The following is a 20,764-nucleotide window of genomic DNA, read 5'->3' on the forward strand; positions in this document are numbered from 1 at the left end:
AGGCAGGGAGAGCAGTTCGGACTGATATGAGTGTCTTTGGTCAAATGGGTATTATATTAACTAATTGGTGTAAAAAAACAAAATGAACAGCATAACTTCATATTTAATTGGGACAAGTTTTTATATTTACTTGCAGCCTACACACAGTGTGAGAAGTAACAAAAACATGATACTGAAACATAACTGCACAAAGTATAACATCATGAAATTCGGTAGTTGTACTGTAGAGTTCAGGTCTTAGACGTAACTCATGAATAGCAACAGTTTTTCTACCAGTCACAGTTCAGAAAGTCACTAAAAATGGAACATTCGACAAATTTAACAGTGATAGCCTAATGCTCAAACAGAAAATGAAAACTGAAATCAAATGCGGTCATTTAAAGGAATGGTGTTTGCATTCTCACAATTTAAAGGAGTTTATCAGTTTGAGACCTTTTTTTAAAATAATGAAATGGTTCATAAAAATATGATAGTTAGAATAAGAAACCTGTAAAATTTTTCATAATACTATTCTGGAAATTAGGGCCTAACATATATAAAAGAAAGGGCTAAAGTCCCACTGGTATACAATGCAAAATGTTACAATATGACAAATATCTGTAAAATAAAGCTAGACAAATTACCTGACAAAGAGCATATTGTGCATGGCACGACATAAAACATATAGAAAAAAAATAGTCTATATACAAAATTAGAAAAGGTTATCACTTTGAAATAAAATGTGTTAATAGAAAATATGGCCATAACAGGTAAACGGCTAAAAAGGCAAAATTAAATCAAATGTAAATCAAACGGCTAGCACAAGACAAAAAATCTTGAAAATAAAAATGATGTTTATGCCATTCAGGAGATCATGTGTTATTTATCGATTTGAAAGATGGATTTTCTGGACGGTTGAGTTTCGCTTCACAAAATGTCTAAATCCTTATCACAGGTGACACACAGCATAAGAGGCAAGGTTTTCAAAAAACCTGTGAAGGATTTCTATGAATTTGGTTAAAGAAAAAAATGGATCAGATTGAAGAAATGAACATGCTTTTTAGCAGCAAGTAAAACATCGAAAAATCTATAAAAGATGAAATTCACAGTTCCATTGTAATACAGGTGCAAACAACCATACGATAGAGTCAAGTCAACATGGAGGTACACTTTCCAACTGTTTCAAACTTAATCAAGATGCACAACAACACTGTTCAAGAAAAGGGCAAGGAACAAAGTCAGATTTTATCACATCACATTGTGGAAAAAAAACTGATGTGGTTTGATGTGGTGAAGTGCCATATATGTGCCGACAATAACTGAATGTAACAAATTATCCACACACTCACTCCCATGTCAAAAGCTTTAACAAATTGCTGAGAAGATTTCAGTACCAAGGCTTCACTAAACAAACAAAGCTTTCCATTATATGTATTATATGCTAATAATATTGGTTTTAAAATGGAAGAAAGGCAGAATCGGCTAAAACATCATAGAGACTACTCTTTTGAGAGCTAAAGTCAGAATGAAATAGGTGTTAGATTATTAACCAGTAATCAGCAAGATTCAGAATGTAGCTCACATGTCAGGCTGCGCAAATTATGAAAATTCTGATAATGACACAATATAGTCAATGCTATCATAAACAAATCACGTGGAATTCACTTAATATTTGGTGGCCTTCGGCTTACCACAGATTACATTTTTGGGCATCCAGATGCACATGAACACCGCTGATAGCCATTTACATAAAAGAAAGTGAAGCATGTTCAGTTTTAAGGACAGTGTGCAAATACATAGCCTTGATTCCCGAGGCACAGGGGCACACAACTACCGTAGAGCCACAGGTCTGCACAGAACAGTGTTTTCCCTAATATAATACATAGGAATCAAGTTATGAAGGGATTAAAACTTATCTCATGGATTGAAATGGGTGCTAAATCAGGAAAAAGACTAAACTGTACTGTACTGTAGCCATCCAGAACTGGGGCTGTGCAGTGCAACATTACAATGGCTGTTAGTTTTGTGTTCCCTTCTGATTCAACTCCACTGAATCCAAATTAAACTGCTTTTCATGCTTGCAAAACTGCAGATGTGACTACTTGTACATACTGAGGAGAGTCCACAAGATAAATGTGTTGATGTGTCATAAACTGCAGTTTGATCACTGAGTTGCTACTGCATAATATCAAAAATGACTGCAGGACTTCTTATTTTTACACAAAGTGCACTCAATTGTTGTCATTTTGGCTTTGTCCTTTTGGATTTTGAATGAAACAGATACTATGAGATTTTAAAGTGCAGAACATCAGCTTAACTTTAACTTTCAGTTCCTGCTTGTTTTCCAGGAACTTCAGTTGCCTTCAGTAAATGAAATGCATGCACAGTGCTATTTAGCTCATGTGATTGACTTAGTTGAAAACATTACATTACATTTTTTTCCCTAAGAACTCCTTAGCAGTATGTCTGCTGCACAGTGAAAAACTATTTAGTGAGTTGTGGGGCATTTAATTGGATCTGAGCTGTTAGGATGCTTCTCTACATTTCAGAATTAATCTTCTCGTCGCCACTGGTAGCCATGTTAGCCACCTATTACACTAAAAGTTATACAAGCTCAGAGCATGACACTACCTCCACCATGTTTCACAGATGAGTATCATATTCTGTTTCCTCCTACCACCATTCTGGTACAGACTAATCTTTGTCTCACCTGTCCATAAGACTTTGTCCCAGGCAAAGTTTTAGCAAACTGTAGCTTAGGCTTTTTGTTCTTGAAGCTTATCAGTGGTTTGCATCTTGTAGTGAACAATCTCAAGTCATGCTGGTGCATTCTTATCTTTATGGTAGTTTTGACGCATCTGTGCCTACATCCTGGAGAGAATTCAAAAGCTGAACAGGGTTTTTTTTCCCGTTAATGAATGAAAATATTTTTCAGTCATCTACTCCTGTGGTCTTCCTTGGCCTACCTCAACAGTGCATACCTACTTCTTAATTATGCACAAAACCTATTTTAACTAATTAGTGTTTCAGCTGTCATGGATTGATTTATTCTGATTCTTATTGATTTTTCTTAGAACGGCCTACCTTACTTGCATTGACATTACTTTGGTACTCTTTAAGAGAGAGCAACAGCAATGCAAATGTCACTAGAATCTAGGTATCACTTCAAACCAAACAGGTGTTTTGACAGGTATCTTGTAGATGATCTAGAAATGCAGCAACACAAGGCTTACCCACTATGGGAATTCACACCCTTTAATTACAGATGACTGTCTGCACTTTAACCTCCTAGTCACTGTTTCTTTTCAAATCCACTTTTTTGGAATCTACAGCCAAAGCAACAAAAATTGCATGACAGTCCAAAAACCTACACACTACTGTATTAAAATGTTCCCACAGATCCAATTAAAAGGATACTATTAATGCACAAAATCTTATTTCCACAGTGTTCACAATTGACTTCAATTTTTAAGTGTATTGGGCACAGAAGGAAAAGTTAAGAAATGCACAAGCATCTAGCAAACACTGACTTTCAGCTTGCATCTAAAATAAGCTTGTGGAAACTTAATGCAAGTTCAGCAACTTCATGCACTCAAGTGGCTGTACAATTACTTTAGTTTGATGTATGGTGGAAGCAAATTTCTGACCAGCAAAGCTCTCACAATTTACATAAAGCACTCAAATAAAATCAAAATCAAGTGAGAATCCCAAAGACCAGCTGTAAACTATGCTGCTGAGAAAAAAATAAGAGAAGATCTCTCTTGAAGTGATCTGAAATGTCAGTGTTAATTAGATTCTATAATGCACAGACATTTCACTTTCCCTCTGCTAACTGTTTAAGATGGTCTCTCTCTGGCATGTTCAGAAATTGTCAATATTAGTCTTCAAGAAAAAGAAAAAAACTACTAAATGAGCTCATTGCTAACAATGTTCTGGAAGTGCATTATGAGCAACACTTGAATTAAGGGGCACTACAATACTACACAATGTTGTCGCATTTGTCATTACGTGAGATGTAATTTTTTTTGTGATTCCGAATGAGGTGACCCTGCTGGTGAAGACCTGCATTTTTTCTCAAATCTCTCAAACAGCAGACGCATTGGCTTACACATCTTTAGTATTTTACAGAAGTGCATAAAATCTCATTGTCTGGCCTGTGGCTTTCCTTTAAGTACTCCAACTAGCAGTATTCTGTAACAAGGCCTTTAGGAGCATTTAGGAGCTTCAGTTCCCCTCAGTGGCAGCAGCATATATATCATCTCCTCTTGACATTCTATAAGTACAGTGAATAGTTTTTAAAAATACCCCAGGGGTTCACATAAGGGTTAATGAAGTATCCTAAACCTCAACTGTGGTGGCGAAGAGGAATCATCGCAACTATGCAGAGGACGTCAAGAATTACCACCACTTTACGTACTCCGTGGGGAGAGGCCAGAGCCCAGAGCCCTTCGCCAGATTTGCAGCCAAGTTCTCTAGTTGATGCTGCAGCAGCTTAAGTAATTGATGTTCTTCCCTTCTCCAGGCATGGGGGCAGATTCGTTGTTGTCCAATGTGTTCTGCTTGGCTTCACGAATCAGTTCACAGGCCAGGTCCAGGAAGAGTTTCTCCACATTGTCGGATTCTTTGGCGGACGTCTCCAGGTAGAGCATGCTCTGGGCTTCGGCAAATTCCTCCGCTCTTTGTCTGTGGACCTCTCGCTTTTCAGCCAAGTCAATCTTATTCCCTGTTGATGACAACAGCATGGTCAGGTAGCATAGCACTGCAATCACCAAAAACCCTAGCAAATTTTAGGCAAAACTGGCCCTCATGTTAACATCTGAATCCTTTCTCCCCCAGTCGGTTTATTAATTTAATTATTATGACTGATCACTTAATCAACTGTGACTCCTAAACTGTTCCTTGGCTTATGGTACAATTCAAGTAATAGTGTTCTGGAAACATTGATATAAAAATAGTGTGTTGTCTGCCTATATGTTTAGCTGATGAACAGCTTCATATAGAGCAACCCTGGTCCTTGAGGCCAACAGCTCTATACATTTTAGTGTTTTCCCTGCTCACAACATACCGGATCCCATAATCAGCTCATTAACAAACCCATGGACATACTGAAGCAAGGAAAACACTAAAATGTGCAAGACATTTAGCCTCCAGGACCAGGGTTGAGAAACATTGATACAGAGTAAATCTCAGAAGACAGGCAATATGGTGATAATTTATTGTGATAAATTACATTGTGGATACCGCCTGTACTTACACAACACTGACCAGCTGCATGTTTAAATACAAAGAGAGCATAATTTGTCCTGTTTAATTCCATTTAGAGCAGCGCAGTATATGAAACTTGAATAAATATAGCTTAACAAAAACTGTGATACATATCATTTATTGTGGAAGAAAGACAAACCATGATATTACGTTTTTGCCATATCACCCACCCCTATTATCTCATAACATCAAGAATAAACTTTTCATTTTGCCTAAACTATAATGCTTGTACGTGTATTGATGCATCCTTTTAGGAGTTGCGTATGCTTATTATTTAAGTGACCACATCATGCAGTAGTAAACATCTGCAGCCTCAGTACTGATGTGCAAGGATTTACCAAAGCATAACTGTCACATCTGCATTATACATTACAGTTAAGTAGTCAAACAAAATTCTGCCCTTCTAATTTGGAAGCAACTCGATTGCTAGGTGTTTTTTACAATGGCTGTTGCATGAAAGTGGTAAATGTTTTGAATGCTCACCAACTAAGATTGTCACCACTTGGTTGTTGGCATATTGCTCGATCTCCCTCAGCCACTCCGGAAGGCAGCGGAAGGAGTCCTCGCAGGTGATGTCGTATGTGAGGATGAGGGCATTGGCACTGCGGTAGTAACTCTGTGTGATAGAGCGGAACCTCTCCTGGCCCGCTGTGTCCCAGATTTGAAGCTGCACAAATTAGAAAATCAAATAATCAATGCAGTCACTTAGCGGCTGAGCCAGGAATCAGCGAACACCAAGCCGAGTTTCCACTGCAAGTGGCATCTGCCAAGTGGACTAAAATGGGTTTGTTTTGTTTTGTTTTTTTTTAATAAACCGTAGTCTAAGCAGGATAGACTTAACATGTCAAACATCAATATCTATTAATGGTTAATTGAATCTAGTGTTTTAATTCACAATAACCTAAGTTCATAGATTGCATAGTAAAATGACAATTACAAGTCATTTTAGCATTCTAGTCTTTTCTCTCATCCAAAATCTACAGTACTACCTCATAGCTAAAATATACAACACAGACTATTAATGTAAACTCACGATCACTACAGAGAAAATCAGCTCTGAAAGAGAGGTACATACCTTTACTTTCACCCCTTTTATTTCCACTGTTTTGATCATGAAATCAACCCCGATCGTGGCACCTTGGCCGGGTGGGAACAGACCCTAGAACCATGAAAATGGAAGGGACAGTACACTAAAATTAGCATGTCTCATACAAGCCTCTTTTCCAAAAAGCTGGGTATGTGAAACAGTATGTGAAATGCTAAAAAAAGAAAGCGATGTTAAACTATATAAAAGCCTTTTATGTATTATCCTATGAACATTTTTTTTAATAGTAAATATATGCTCATTTCAAATTTGATGCCTGCAAAATATTCCAAAAAAGTTGTGAAAGGAGAATGTTTAAAACTGCATTACATCAACTTTCCTTTCAACAAAACTTATAATTCTTTAGGGACTGAAAATAGCAATCGGTCCAGTTTAAAAGTGGAAATTCCTTAGTTATACAAGTCTTTAGCTGTGCAACTGTGTGGGGGTCTTCAGTGTCATGTTTTTCACACCATATTGCCACCGTATAATATACTGTTATAACATTGGAAGAATGTGGCTTAGTGTTGTCATGCTGAAATAAGCATGGACGTCTCTGAAAAAAAAAAACTCGTCTAGAAGGCAGCATATGTTGCTCCAAAATGTTTATATATCTTTCAGTGTTAATGGTGCCTCCACAAATGTGCAAATTAATACACCACCATACCTTGACAGACATCCATTATTACCCTAAACAATCTGAAAGGTTGACTCATCAGACCACAATACTGACTTCGTATTAGTCCATTTCAGATGAGTTTGAGCCCAGAGAAGTTGGCAGCGTTTCTGGATCTTGTTATTAACTGTCAATGTTTTGTCAAAGTATTCCCGAACTCATGTGATGATATCCATCACAGAAGCATGTCAGATTTTTGCAGGTCAAAGATCATGGGCATTCAGTTGTGGTTTTCAGCATTGCACTTTACACACAGAGACTTCTTCTGATTTCCTTTTGATGATATTATGCACCACAGAGGGTGAAATATGTAAAATCCTTGCAATTGCTCACTGAGGAACCTTGTTCTTAAACTGTTGGATTATTTGCTGATGAATTATTTGGCAAAGAAGCACTAGGTCTTTCCTGAATGCCCCTTTTATACCCAAGCATGAGTACATCACCTATTTAAGATGCTTTTTAAACATTCCTAATCTTAAACTTCAGAATGTGCATATATTTATAAAACCCTCAATGAAGTTGATAAGGTAAAACATAAAATATCGTGGCTATGTACTGTTTTCACATGTCAAAGTGGATTAACAAATCACCGCTTTATGCTTTTATTTGCATATCACATACTGTTCCAAATTTTTCAAATTAAGGTTTTTGATATTCTTATATATAATGCACTTAAGCCACCCACCAAATGTTCCTTAAGCCAAGCTTTACACATTATAAATTATATGAGAAGTCTCTAAAGGACATGGAGCCTGCCAGCAGTTTCTGCTCTGCATGGGGGAGGCAGCAGTCAGTGGGTGTTTGTACTGCATCCTCCTCATATGTTATAAAGTTTTAAAGAAATACCTCACCTAAGGATACTAACCTGGCTAACAGTCAATGACAACTCCCAGTAAACATTTAGCATGGCTAATTTGCATGATGGTACAATCACTGTTCACCTTAATTCCATTACTTATTTAATAGTTTAATTAGGAAATTAAACACAAAATGCATAAGAAGACAGACCTGAGTGAAGCGTCTGACGAGACAAGTTTTGCCCACTCCTGCATTTCCTATCAGCACTATTTTGAACAGGTAATCATAATCCTCCATGGTCACATGCTGAGAAATGGGGAGGGGGGGGGTGAGAGAGAGAGAGAGAGAGACAGAGAGATAAATGTCTGTTCAGAACCATGTGTGCAATTTGAACTGTCATATCTCAGTTCAATCTGGAATACACTGAAAGTTACAGCTTTAACAAAAATGTGCAAGGACAGCATCACATGGCCCTCGTCCTTCTCCTGTTACTTCTGCTGCGTGTAAATATTTAATGTAACCACGTTGTCTTTTCACTCATTTGAAAGTGGCTTTTAACAAAGCTACATTTCCACAATTTAGTTTTTGATTTAATTACGTCCCAAACAACATTTCATTGGTACTTAACCCATATTTTTTGTATTTTCCTGAGGTCCACTTAGGAAATTTATGTGGCGTTAAGTACCAAAAACAGTCATTATTCATTTTTCCATGACCCACTATCCCATCCTCTATTTATCCTTCAGAATTAAACTGGGTGTTTGGTCCTGTGCATTTAAAACTTTTAGCTTATATGTGAATGATTGCTGCTCTGTATTGCACCTTATTCATAAAGCAGTCCAGGCTGAAACACTCTTTATAATATTTAATGGGCAGAACTAAACTGCTTAGGCCAAATAGGTGGATATATGTAAACGTGTTGGTTTTTGTGACATCACAAAACAGTGAATTCAAAACAGCTCATTTTTTCCAACTAATTTTATTAATATTTTTGAAACTTTAACGTTTCTTTAGATAATCACTGAAAGAAAAAAAAATATTGACAACTCAATTGTTAATTTAATGGATTCTTTAATTCAGCTGATAAAACGCTTCACGGTTTTCATGGCAACATTTTCCCTGTTTTTCCCCCTCCTTTCCCTTTTCTAAGTGAAGTGTTGCTATGGGCAGAGCCTTCTGTGCATGTGCTTAAATGGTCTGGTTGCCAAGGCCTATGGCAGGATGCTGAGAGGACTGCAATAAAGAAACAAGGGATATAAAGAAGGGGCCTACCAAGACTCGCCATGCCAAGACTAGGCAAAACACAGACACTCTTTTCTGTGCAATGGACAAGAGAAAATGAAGCCCATAAGAAGTATTTGTCTAAATTGTCTAAAGCATTTGGAAAGCACTCCTACACTGAAAAGTCCTGCATGTATACAATGTGCCGTGGAAAAAATAAAAACTAACAGAACAGCACTGGTCACTAATTATCTTACAAGCACGAAACAGCGCAAATTTACCTAAACTGCTTTTCTAATCCAACTCAAGATTGCTAATTTAGTAAAAGGAGCCAACATTTTAGCACCATGCACTGATTTACTGTATGCCTGTATCCAGGGCTGCTGTCTGAGAGAGAGAGGGAGGGAGAGAAAGGGAGGGATATCGCCATATTCCTTCTTTTTTCGTGTTCATTCCGTTATTAACTACCCTGCAAATGCAATGCTGGTTTTGCAGCCTGCAGAAATGGAGAAAAACAACTGCAGACAATCCGCTACCCTGCTAGCCAGTTAGCAAAAATCGTGTAACCAATTTCTCGGCTTCATTCAGGCTACTCATCATTGAGGTCATATAAATGATATGTAGCAGCACTTACCAAATGTAGGGGATTCACCCCAGTTAACGGATTATTCCACAGGCATCCAGTCTAACCTAAAGGTTCTTACACAAGACGTTACTGCAAATCTCGTCCTTCCCTCAATCTGGGTTTCTGCTCCCTCTGATTGCAGAGTTTCCTTCGGTTTTCATCATGACATCATCACGCCTGCCGCTGGAAACCCGAGCCACAAAAAATGGGAGACAGTAGCGCGCTGGACTCTGGGAGTTGGAGTGCATATGTCCTAATGACCACAGGTTTGTGTTCATAAAGCTCGTTCAACAAATGTTCAACAAATGACAGGAACACAGCCAAGGATAACGATGGAAATAAACATCATTCATGTTTATGTGCGTCAGTGTGGTTATGTATGAGCACTTCACAACTGGATTTTTTTGGCACTTCTTCCACAACCTACCCCCCCCCCAAAAAAAGGAAAAGATAGATAACATCGGATAATCAGTTGTACATTAGTGGTGATTATGCAATTGATTTAATGCTTATGACTAAAACTAAATTAGTTCTTATTATTATATTATCTTATTCGGTGTATGCTATTTTTTTTTCTTCATTGGTTTTAAGTAACAATTAGTTTGGTCAAAGGGGAACTCCACCGATTTTTCAAAATTTCAGCATAATTAAATGGTTGACATATCAACTAAATCACGGCGTGGTTAGTGGATTGGTGTGAAATGCTCTGTTCTAGAGAAACTTACCAAATCAGAATTGTTCACAGTGACGGTGATAGGAACCAGACATCAAAGGAATTTGATGCCTCTAAACCCTCCCACACACAGACAGTTATTACATGAAATGGTTATGAATACACTGCCTGATGTTTGAGACAATGTTTATGGTAGTTTTGTGATAAAGGTTTGGTCCAAAATGTATTTTAATCAATTTATTTTAATGTATTCATAGTGGAGGGATACATGAGGGGTGTTCTGAGGCACAATGGTGAGGCAGAATATTTTTTTAGATTGACTATTATTTTACCATCATCAACATTACAAATATTAACTCAGGAGACATGTGTAGGTTCTATATTTGCATTGTTGACAACAGGACCCCTGTTACTAAGAAAGTAGTGGTCAACAAGTTTCTCTACAAATTAATCATTTCACATCAAAACAGTCTGAATGACTTGTTTACATCTCAATCATTATATTTTGCAGAAATCTTGGTGTAGATCCTCTTTAACGCCGGAGTCTTGTGTAGACAAAGGTGGAGGCAGACAGCTCGTCTTAAATGAAGTGCTGGATCACGTTCGTTAGATTAAAAGGCCACTATTGTCTGTTCTAGCTGTGGGTCAAGCGATAGTTCATGCAGCCTTGTTTATTTATAAATAAATCCTATACTAAATTCCCACAATCAGCTACTTAACGTTATACATGGATGCCGGAACCTTTGAAAGAACGCCACGTTTTCCCCGACGGACTATATGCGCTGCGTTTCCCCCTAAACATTGCCCTTGGTTTGAGAGGTGATGTGCTAGCGGGCTAAAACTGCACTTCGACAGGGAGAATCTCTCATTTAATCCGCGGAAATGGGGCTTCTCCCCGACGAGGCAAAGGTTCTCCCTCCTCCTGGGATCATAAACAGAAACTCAGTGTGGCTCGGTCTTTCAGGCTGGCTCGCAGCGATGCTGCACAACAGCTTCAACCGAAGGCCTGCGCTGAAAGCTGGTGAGTCTCCGGCAGACTGACTGCCGCTACTGCTGCTCTGAAACCCAGTTCAACGGTAATTAACGTTAACTGGTTTATTCTTTAGCGAGCAGGAGTATTAAATTATGTAATTATGAAAAATGCAACTGAACGAACGTATAAAAGGGTTGGACACCCATAACGAAGCTTAAGTCAGCTTCTTATTCGAATTTTCCCGTTCCACCTTAAATGGTGTAGCATTATGCGCATAATGCTTCACCTTTTAAGGTGGAACGAGGAAATTCAAACAAGAAGCTGGCGAATTGGAAGCCAACTTCAGCCTCGGACACACATGGATAAGTACACTTGAACCTAGTCGTATTTTCTGATGAAAGTGGAGAGGGATAGTGAAAGCCGTTTTGTTTGTAAACACGGCAGGAAATTCACCAAGTCACAATAACTGGGAATGTGTTTGATATGTAAAGACGGATGGCTGATTGTAGAGGACGTGACAGCAATGTTAGAGCTACTGTTCCTGAGGACAACGATGGCTTCTTGCTAAAAGCAGGGTGATTCACTTTCCAGAAGTATCTAGACCCTTCTAATAAGTGAATCGATCTTTTTAAAGGTGCACCCCTGCCAACACAGTAAATTGTGCCCTTCAGTACAACTTGAAACATTTCTATAGCATTGCATAGACGTTCTGGAGCAGCTGCACATGAGCCTAAAGTCACCATGCCCAGTGCCAAGCTAGCAGAGGCTAGAGGGGTATAAAGCCTCCCAGCACTGTGCTGCATTCTCTGAAGTGGTGGAGTGCCATCCAGTACCTTTATACCTGAGTTGGAGTGGAGTTTCTGTCCAGAACTAATCATCCAACATCAGTAGCTGATGTCACTAATGCTCTTGTGGCTGAATGCAGTCAAAGCTTCACATGAATGTTTCAGCATCAGGTGTAAAGTTTTCCCAGAAGGGTAGAGGCTGCTGCTCCAGTAAAGGGGAGATAAACCTTATTATTACCTTTTGATTCTGGAAAAAACCTTGAGCAGGTATCTGCAAACCTTTAACATATGGTCTATAACAAGGCCACCAAAAGCTTTTACAGTTAATTTCTTATGCTTGTAGTGCAGCACAGTGTCAAGTATCATGCCATTTTGATATAATGGTACTTGTGCAGTCTATGCAGTTTAAGTCATTTACTTATTTGTTCGTTCATTTACTTATTCCCCTTAAATCATGTTATTTATTATTAATTATTAATTAATTATTAGCTCATTCTTTCTTTATAAAGTAGGACTGAACAGTCAGTCATTTTTACATTAAAATCACAATTTGAAAGAAAGCAGTTTTTAAATTGCAATGGCGCAATTTTAATAATGTCCTACATTGGACATAAGTTTAGTTGTGTTAAATTCTAAGGAGGGAAATTAAGCATTCAAGCCTCAGGTCTGACAAAATTGAAGTGCTATTACATATTTATACATATCATTTATATTTAGATAATGTTTATTATATATTTTTCCCAAATCATGCAACCTTATTCTTCAGTGTGCATGACACATTCCAGCCTACAGTGGACATGTATAAATTATTACCTGTATACATTAGTAATGTTGACATGTTTTTGCAGGTGTGCACCGACAAGCGTTGTTCATGACAGTTGGCTGGTTCATTGGCTACCATTTAACAAAGTATGAAAACTACACGTATGCTCGGTTGGACAGAGACATGAACGAATACATCCGACTACATCAAGAGGAGTTTGCAGAGAAAGGTAAAATCATGCAAAAGCTAATGTCTTTGTCTTTCAGATAGTTTAGAAGTCAAAGGATCATCCACTTGTCTAGTTTATCTCTATATAGTTAATACATATAGCTATATTATTATATAAATAACTTGTATAGTTATTCATTATTGTTTTACATATATAGTAGTGATCATTGCCTTTGTTACTATTTCAGAAAAGAAGACATTTGCAGAGATTGTGGAGCCATTTCACCCCATCCGTTGAGTGGAGATGGTTGTCACTTGACAAATTTGAAGAATAATCAAGAAGTTTGCATGTCGAGCTCCATCTGACTCTTGATACTGTGTTGAAACTTCCTAAAATAACAGTGTATATGAGTTCTTGAATATGTTTCTAATATTTGATTAAACAATTTAAAAATGCATAGATTGTTCCTTGAGGTTTCTTTTTGCATTTGCGTAGGATGAGTTCAATTAGATGAGTCTCAAAAATGCTGTCAGAAATTACAGAATTAAGTGTGTTTTCACATTGTTATTGGCTGGGACTCACTTCTGACCTCTAGTGGTTCAAAGCAGCTATTTTTTATCTCCTTGTACACAGCACACACACACACACACAGGAGGTGGATACGTAATGGGGTGCCTCTCGTGTTTGTAGAAAAATGTGATTTTTTTTTTCTCATGTTATAGATCAGCTCATTCCACACTATTAAACTGATACCTTGACTACAATGGCCATACCATTATAGGTCAGCCGAGCATACTGTAGTTCCTCAGTAGGGCTTTAGTGCTTTCAAGTAGTCTCTGTTTTACATCGGAAAAATCTTACAAGTAGGATGCAGCTGTCTTCATGGAGGAGCAAAGACTGGTCGCTTTTGTTTTCCAAACCATCATCAAAGAATAAAAGGGGCCAAAACAACCCCGGTCCCAATCCAATGGCTGACATGAACCACATGAATGTGACCATCAGACCGGACAGATCTTCATACGGGCACTTACTGATAACGAGTCATTTGTGATGAGTCTTTAATCCTGTTTCCAGGGAGACCAAACTTTGTAAACATTTGTAAACAAGTTTTCATTCAAATATTCGAGGCCCATTGTGTCACAGCTGAGATGGAACATTCCATGTACGTTATGAAGAGGTGAAAAAGAACCCTGAGCTTCAGTCGTTTACAGACCCTCTACAGACAAGACACTGTGATATCCTGCACTCCGACATCTCATCCTTCGAGTGGATGCAGCCTTTCTCCGTTCGCACTCTTGCTCCAGCTGGGATGCGGTGGCGCCCCCTGCTGTGTGTGGCCGGGGCTGCCGTCGCCGCTGGAGCTTTTTATTATTTTTACAGGTGCAGGAACCAACATGAGAGGACCAGAGAGCATCCTGAAGAGGAGACTGTCCATGAAGGTAAACACAGACACAATAGGAGTCTTAAACAGCTCCTAATAAACAGTGTACGGTACTTCTAGTACAGGTCAAAGGGCCGAACTGTTCAGTGTAGACAGTATTTTGGCTAGTTTAGTAGCTTGCTAGCTATTATTGGGCGCTAACGTTATAATGTTCCGAAGTACAGTCCGAAATACAGAAGTAATTTATTATATTATCTCTACGTTTGTATGGTCTGGAGCTAAACGTTTACTCTGAAATGAGTAAACCAGCTAAATAGTCAGATGATACGGAGGAAAAGTCATCGTATCGCCCCCTTCTGTTTACGTTCAAATATAGGTTAAAGGGTCGGCCAAAAATCTGATTTTATTACTGTGCTTTTAGGGCTATGTTCAGCCTGACGGCCCAAAACAGCCTATTGCAGTTTAAGGAATAAAGAGAAGTTGAAAAATTGTCATGTGCATTTTAATTATGTCTGTTTTTTGTGCATTAACCTACACAAATAACACAGTTGTACCTCAGTGGAAAAATAATGTAAAAGATAAAAATACAATATGGGCCCTTTGACAGTGAATTGGAGGTGATTTTCATTACAGGTAGTACAGCATAATGACCTCCTCACTGCCATATTCAGTTATATCTGATACTGTGAAGATGTTTTAAATTGACTTTAAAGCCAGAAATGTTATGAGTGTTTTAGCAAAACAGACTACAGAGTCTGCAGCTGATGTCACATTCACACATATCCCACAAAGCAGTGGTGGCACTGAAATCTTAGTTTGTAGTTTAATTGTATTTTAATCCTCAGAGTTATAATGCTAAGCAGCATATTCTTCCTTTATGTTGTATTCATACTATAGCTAGCACGTCTCCACGTCAGCCAGCGTCCAGGCCTCCATCAAATGCATCATTAACCAACCAGAGTGCTCCTGAGGTAAGGCTATACACATTCCTCTTATCAGTTCTGACTACACTTTTAACAGTTTTATTTCTCAGTAATAAGTACTACAAATTTGGGGTTATAGGCAGCTGGAGATACTGATACCCAGAGCCCCCACATACCATCTCCTAGGGCTCCATCAGTGGCTCCTTCACCATCTCACCCACAATTCAAGCCTCAAAAAGAATTACCAGCCTCTACTCAGAGTGTTTCTGGGGTAAGGCTATGCCTACTGCTCTTATCAGTTCTAATGACATTTACAGCAGTTTTATTTGTCAGTAATTAGTATGGTGGGACACTTTAACAGACTACTGTTTTTTTTTTTAAACATATCAAAATGTTTTCTTAATAAGCAAAGATAATCTTTTAGTAATCAAATAGGATAAATGAATGGACTTGTTATTCAGGTCCTACAGCCTGTGTGTCCTATATTAATTAACACTTTGTCCCATTTTACCTAAACCCATCCTACTGCATATCTGGTGTCATAGGCATGTGGAGATATTGCATCTCCCCAGAGCCCACCCACATCACCATTCCAGGCTCCTTCTCCACCTCAGCCACCATCCGAGCCTCAGCCAGAGCCAGCTTACTCCATCCAGAGTGCTCCTGGGGTAAGGCTAAACACGCTGCTCTAATCAGTTCTGATTACATTTTCAGCAGTTTTATGTATCAGTAATAAGCCCTGCATGTTTGATGTTACAGACATTTGGAGATCCTACTGAGGTTTATCGGGTGCGCTTTTTGTAGTAAGTACTCGTTTTCACCCTTTTGTTGTGCCAAATAGAACTTACCAGGCTACATTTATTTCGATAAGTATCTTTAATATGAAAGTTTTTTTTTTTTTGCCCAAGTGACTACTTTGCAGCCAAGAGGATGTCCAACTTTCCTCTGAAGCTTTTAGCTTTGCGCCAGGCTTTCACTGTAAGTCTACCAGCTGTAACTTCATCCTCAGTTCTCAGTGATTCTGTCTTTATACCCAGGTGCCTGTTGAGCTGTTCTTTTCTGACAAACCCTTTCTTGGTTTCATTTTGTAGATTGTTCTGAGCAACAGCCAAGATTCAAAATGTGTAATCATTGCGGGCAAAGTCTTTCTGGGAGGACTTGCCACTCGAAATGCCAGGGTAACACAAAAAATTCATCTATAACAAACATGAATTATGTAATGATGATGATGAATTATGTAATAATGACCTTGTGCATAAGCAACAAACACATCTCTTTGGTCCGCAGAGGCGTCCAGCTTTCCATCCAGCATATAACTTCCTGGTGGCTGTTCAGGATGCTTCCCATCAGGAAGCTATTTGCACAGAGCTGGCACAGATTGGAGTGAGTTCACGCTTTTCAACATTTTTTTTTCTCTCAAAGTATTCATCTCTTTATCACTGTGAACGTGACTCTAACACTAATGTTTCTTGTTCTCTTAGATCCAGCACTTTAGCTTTATAGATATTGTCTATGAGCTGGTGCTGATGAGAGCGCTGCAAGGAGCGAGGCCTCCGATCTTTCCAGTAAGAGACTCCACTCAGTCTTAGAACTAAGTGTGACTTTGTGTTGTGCACTAGAAGCTGGATACATTATGAAGCCTCTTACAGCTTTAACACCCAGCCTTCTATAGAAATGTAGTAGAATGTGAAATGCAGAACTAGTTTCTAGATATGAAACATATTCTGATTCTCTTATTATATACTTTAAAATCCAGAAGAACTGCAAATTGTTCACTCACTCTTCTCTTCCATGTTTCCAGACACCAGGAGGTTTTCTTGGGCACCTGATGGCCATGGTTTTCTCCTTCAGTCCTGTCAGTACAGAGGGGAGGTCTAGGGCTGAGCAATATCTGTTCCTGCTCCAGGTAAGGTGCACATCAACAGCATAAATATTAGAAGTGAGCATCAGTAGGTTTGTTTTATCTGTTTAAAGTGAAACTACATGAATTAACCATCTTAGTGTTTTCTATAGCATATTGCTTTGTTTTCCTTAATTGATAACAGCCTTGTTCTTTCTCAGGATGAGGCCCTGCTCCTTTTGGATGACATCGTTGGTGGGGAGGAGCATGTTTATCAGGATCCTCGATCTCTGGCTCTGGCTCTGTGGAACTGTTTGGAGAAGCATGTTCAGCAGCTCTTGTTGAGGCTCCAGGCTGCATAACAGCCCTAACTTCTATTTTCCATTTTTTCTATTAGCAATATCAGTATAATGTTTGTATTTCTAGTATTTAGTATTTTTTGGTATTTTAGGTTTTCTATTAAGTGCATTACGTACTGAATATTCAGCTATAAGGCAGACGTACTGTTTACCTACACTTGGAGGTCACTTTATCAGGTAAACCTACCAGATAGGAGCACTTTGTGGGTTTATAGTTACTGACTGTAGCCAGTCTGTTGCGGCAACATTCATCAGCCACTCTCTACCCTGTCCATCAATGGACAGGAATCACCAGAGAACTAGCACAGACCAGATACAGTTTGGGTGGTGGACCATTTTTGTAATATTCTGTCAGACATCCTCTGGCGTGGGGGTCTCAACTTCAGCCCTGGGGACCCAATTCTCTTGCACAGCTAAAGCATTAAGTGCCACATCACATCTGATCCATGTCATCAGCAACGATCAAGTCTTTCATTAGCTGGATCAGTTATGTTGTTGCCAGTATAATTTCAACTGTGCAAGGCAGTGCATCTTCATGACTGGAGATGAGAACCACTGCTCTTCAGGTGTCAGACTGCAGTCCTGGGGGATCACAGCACTGCAAAGTTTAGCACTCTGCCTCATATGACACACCTGTTCCAGCTCATCACCTTGTTGGCTTTGTGTTCTTTGGTGTGTTAAAACAGTGTTTCCCAACTTCAGTCCTCGTCAACTCCTGATACACTCATACCAACACACTGTAACATGTCAGAGTCACTGCTGTGCTGAGAATGATCCACCACCCAAATCATATTTGCCCAGCAGGGGTGGTCCCTTTCTATTGATGGGCGAGGTAGAGGATGCTGATAAATTGTGCAGAAACGGAGTATGTAAATTGTACATAACTCCAGTATGTAATTCTAATCCTACATCCTGGTGCACCTATATGATAGACCAGATAAAATGACTAATGAATGAAGATACAAGATCAACGAACCTAATAAACTAGAGACTAGTGCACTTAACAGTACATAGTGTATGTTTTTATTGTAGTTTTTTTTAAATATTATAAGTATTTTTTATTAATGTTAAGCATTTCTAATTAAAGCAAGATACAGTAACTTTATGAAGTACTTTATTTTGTAGTAGTTTATTTTCAGGAGCTTTTCACAACTAAATAGTACATTTAAAAGGTATTTATTGCTGTTGTAGCCTCTCTCTCTCACCCCCAATTTATATATATTGTACATATTGTATATATTGTAAATAGTTATTTTATTTATTTATTTTTAAATGTCTCTTTCTTTGCTTCATTAAAAAGATGTTTGTTATTCTGAAAAAATGTTACACCCACATTATGAATATATAACCTTGGGCCTATACAATTTCTGTCATATTGGTACAGTCTATGGCAAGACATTCACAATAATAATAAATATATATATAAATGCTGTTAATATTTGTGTGACCTAATTCACTGTAAATTGTGGCCCTACCTATAAATCCAACTCTACACTGTACTAACTCAAGTCTTTTAATATTTGAGTGAGAGTTTATTTTACATCTTGGTCATCTTTCATTTAGTACTGCGAGTAACTGAAATCTTGAACCCAACAACTTTTCATGCATAGTTTGAAGAGAACACTTATTTTGGACACCAATGAAAAGGAGATTTTTAAGTATCTGTGGTTAGACCACATTTTCATTAAATGTGATGACTAACCCCAATGTCGAATAGAACGTCAAACTGCAATGAAACTGCATCCTTGCATCTAATACCAATACAGTAATACGTTTTGTGTGGGTTTATGTACCAAAAACTGAATTCATTTTTACATGACCATTTTCCAAACTCTCTACTCTCCCTTAGAATTAAACGTTTTTGCTATTGTGCCTTTGAAACCAGTATATCATCACAGTACAAAAAAAAACACAATCTAATTTTTTTCTACATCATTTGTAAAAAGCAGCTGCCCTGTACATTGTGTGAAAATTTCCAAAATTGCTTGGAATAGCATTTCTTTGCATTAATTTACATTAAAAGCAAAGAAGGTTTCTGCTTCTCCTGTAGAGCTCCCATTTGTGGAGATAATAAATATATCAACAAGTCATGTAAAAATTAAATGGGAATTTACAAAATATCTAGAATATAGTAGAATAATATGTGGTCAGTGGTGATTCTATGGTGGTCTCTTTCCAATAATGGGTGAGGTAGATAAGGGCTGATCAATTGTGCAGCAACAGATGGGCTACAGTCAGTAACTGTAAACCATACACTGCATCTATATGGTAGGTACAGCTAAAAAAAAGGACAAGCGAGTATTTCATGTGCTGTTTCTGTTATAGACCTCTGAACTGAGCTGCAGTTGCCATCACACCCATTTTAGAAACTCTTGAGTCTAAGCAGTTCTTCCTTTTGACATTAATACACCAAACAATTCAATCTAATTTTTTCACAAAAATCACTGCAAATACCTAGAATACATAAAAAAAATACTGGATAATAAAATTACAAATATGAAACTAACACTTAAGGCACTTGAAGGAATTTGGACTGTTAGGTGGCTTGGAGTCCACAATCCAGATAAAGATGCTCCTCCTCACAAAACGGCATCCAAAAGGAACAGAACCCGATCCTGAGATATAGTGAAGCTGTTATTAACTGAGGGGAATGAAACAGTATGATAAAGAACACTATACTACCAAGACTTCCAATGTTAATTAATGTAGTTTCACTTTAAACAGATGTGACTGATGTCCACCTTACCTGGAGCAGGAACAGAAACTGTTCTGCCCTGGTCCTCCTCTCTGCGCTGACAGGACTAACCAATGGCCAACAGGTGCCCAAAGAACCCTCCTGGTATCTGGAAAGGTGAAAGAGAAAATAAAAGCGAATAAGTAATGTGCAGTTCTTCTGGATTCAAAAGTATATAATAAAAGAATCAGAATAGAATCAGAACCAGAGCCATGTACACATACAAGGAATTTGGTTTTGGTTACAGGAGCTCACAGTGCCCAGTATCAGACAAACATTTACATGTAGTAAATAGAATAAAACATGCATTCCTACCATCACTCACTCATACATACACATATACACACACACACACACACCACACACAGTCATACCTGTAAACCTTACAATGGGCAAAGTATGTGTCTTAAGTTAAAGTGCTGAGTGAAGCAGCAGGTAAATGATGTATAGTGGCAAAGAAAGGGGAGAAGTGAGGTAACAGATAAGTAGGGTAATAAGGCAGGTAAGATGCTAGAA

At 38.3% G+C, this 20,764-nt stretch overlaps 3 protein-coding genes across 3 annotated transcripts; 2 read left to right on the forward strand and 1 right to left on the reverse strand.

Moving 5' to 3' along the window:
* Positions 1 to 85: 85 nt before the first annotated feature.
* On the reverse strand, positions 86 to 9,797 carry rab30 (RAB30, member RAS oncogene family). The gene is made up of 5 exons (XM_036563243.1): positions 9,658 to 9,797; positions 8,013 to 8,108; positions 6,320 to 6,403; positions 5,728 to 5,911; positions 86 to 4,702 (listed from the first exon to the last, which is right to left on the reverse strand). Exons 2-5 carry the CDS (start codon positions 8,097 to 8,099, stop codon positions 4,452 to 4,454), a joined length of 606 nt encoding a protein of 201 aa, XP_036419136.1. The 5' UTR covers positions 8,100 to 8,108; positions 9,658 to 9,797; the 3' UTR covers positions 86 to 4,451.
* Positions 9,798 to 11,097: 1,300 nt separating this feature from the next.
* Positions 11,098 to 13,468, forward strand: ndufc2 (NADH:ubiquinone oxidoreductase subunit C2). Its single transcript, XM_036563247.1, has 3 exons — positions 11,098 to 11,342; positions 12,928 to 13,071; positions 13,259 to 13,468. Exons 1-3 carry the CDS (start codon positions 11,204 to 11,206, stop codon positions 13,306 to 13,308), a joined length of 333 nt encoding a protein of 110 aa, XP_036419140.1. The 5' UTR covers positions 11,098 to 11,203; the 3' UTR covers positions 13,309 to 13,468.
* A 937-nt stretch (positions 13,469 to 14,405) lies between these two features.
* On the forward strand, positions 14,406 to 17,517 carry LOC118826265. Its single transcript, XM_036597187.1, has 9 exons — positions 14,406 to 14,450; positions 15,861 to 15,983; positions 16,075 to 16,118; positions 16,224 to 16,293; positions 16,407 to 16,493; positions 16,603 to 16,698; positions 16,797 to 16,880; positions 17,117 to 17,221; positions 17,377 to 17,517. The coding sequence occupies exons 1-9, from the start codon at positions 14,406 to 14,408 to the stop codon at positions 17,515 to 17,517; spliced, it is 795 nt and encodes a 264-aa protein (XP_036453080.1).
* The last annotated feature ends 3,247 nt before the right edge of the window (positions 17,518 to 20,764 follow it).

Source organism: Colossoma macropomum, unplaced genomic scaffold, assembly GCF_904425465.1.
Source record: "Colossoma macropomum unplaced genomic scaffold, Colossoma_macropomum, whole genome shotgun sequence".
Classification (NCBI taxonomy): domain Eukaryota; kingdom Metazoa; phylum Chordata; class Actinopteri; order Characiformes; family Serrasalmidae; genus Colossoma; species Colossoma macropomum.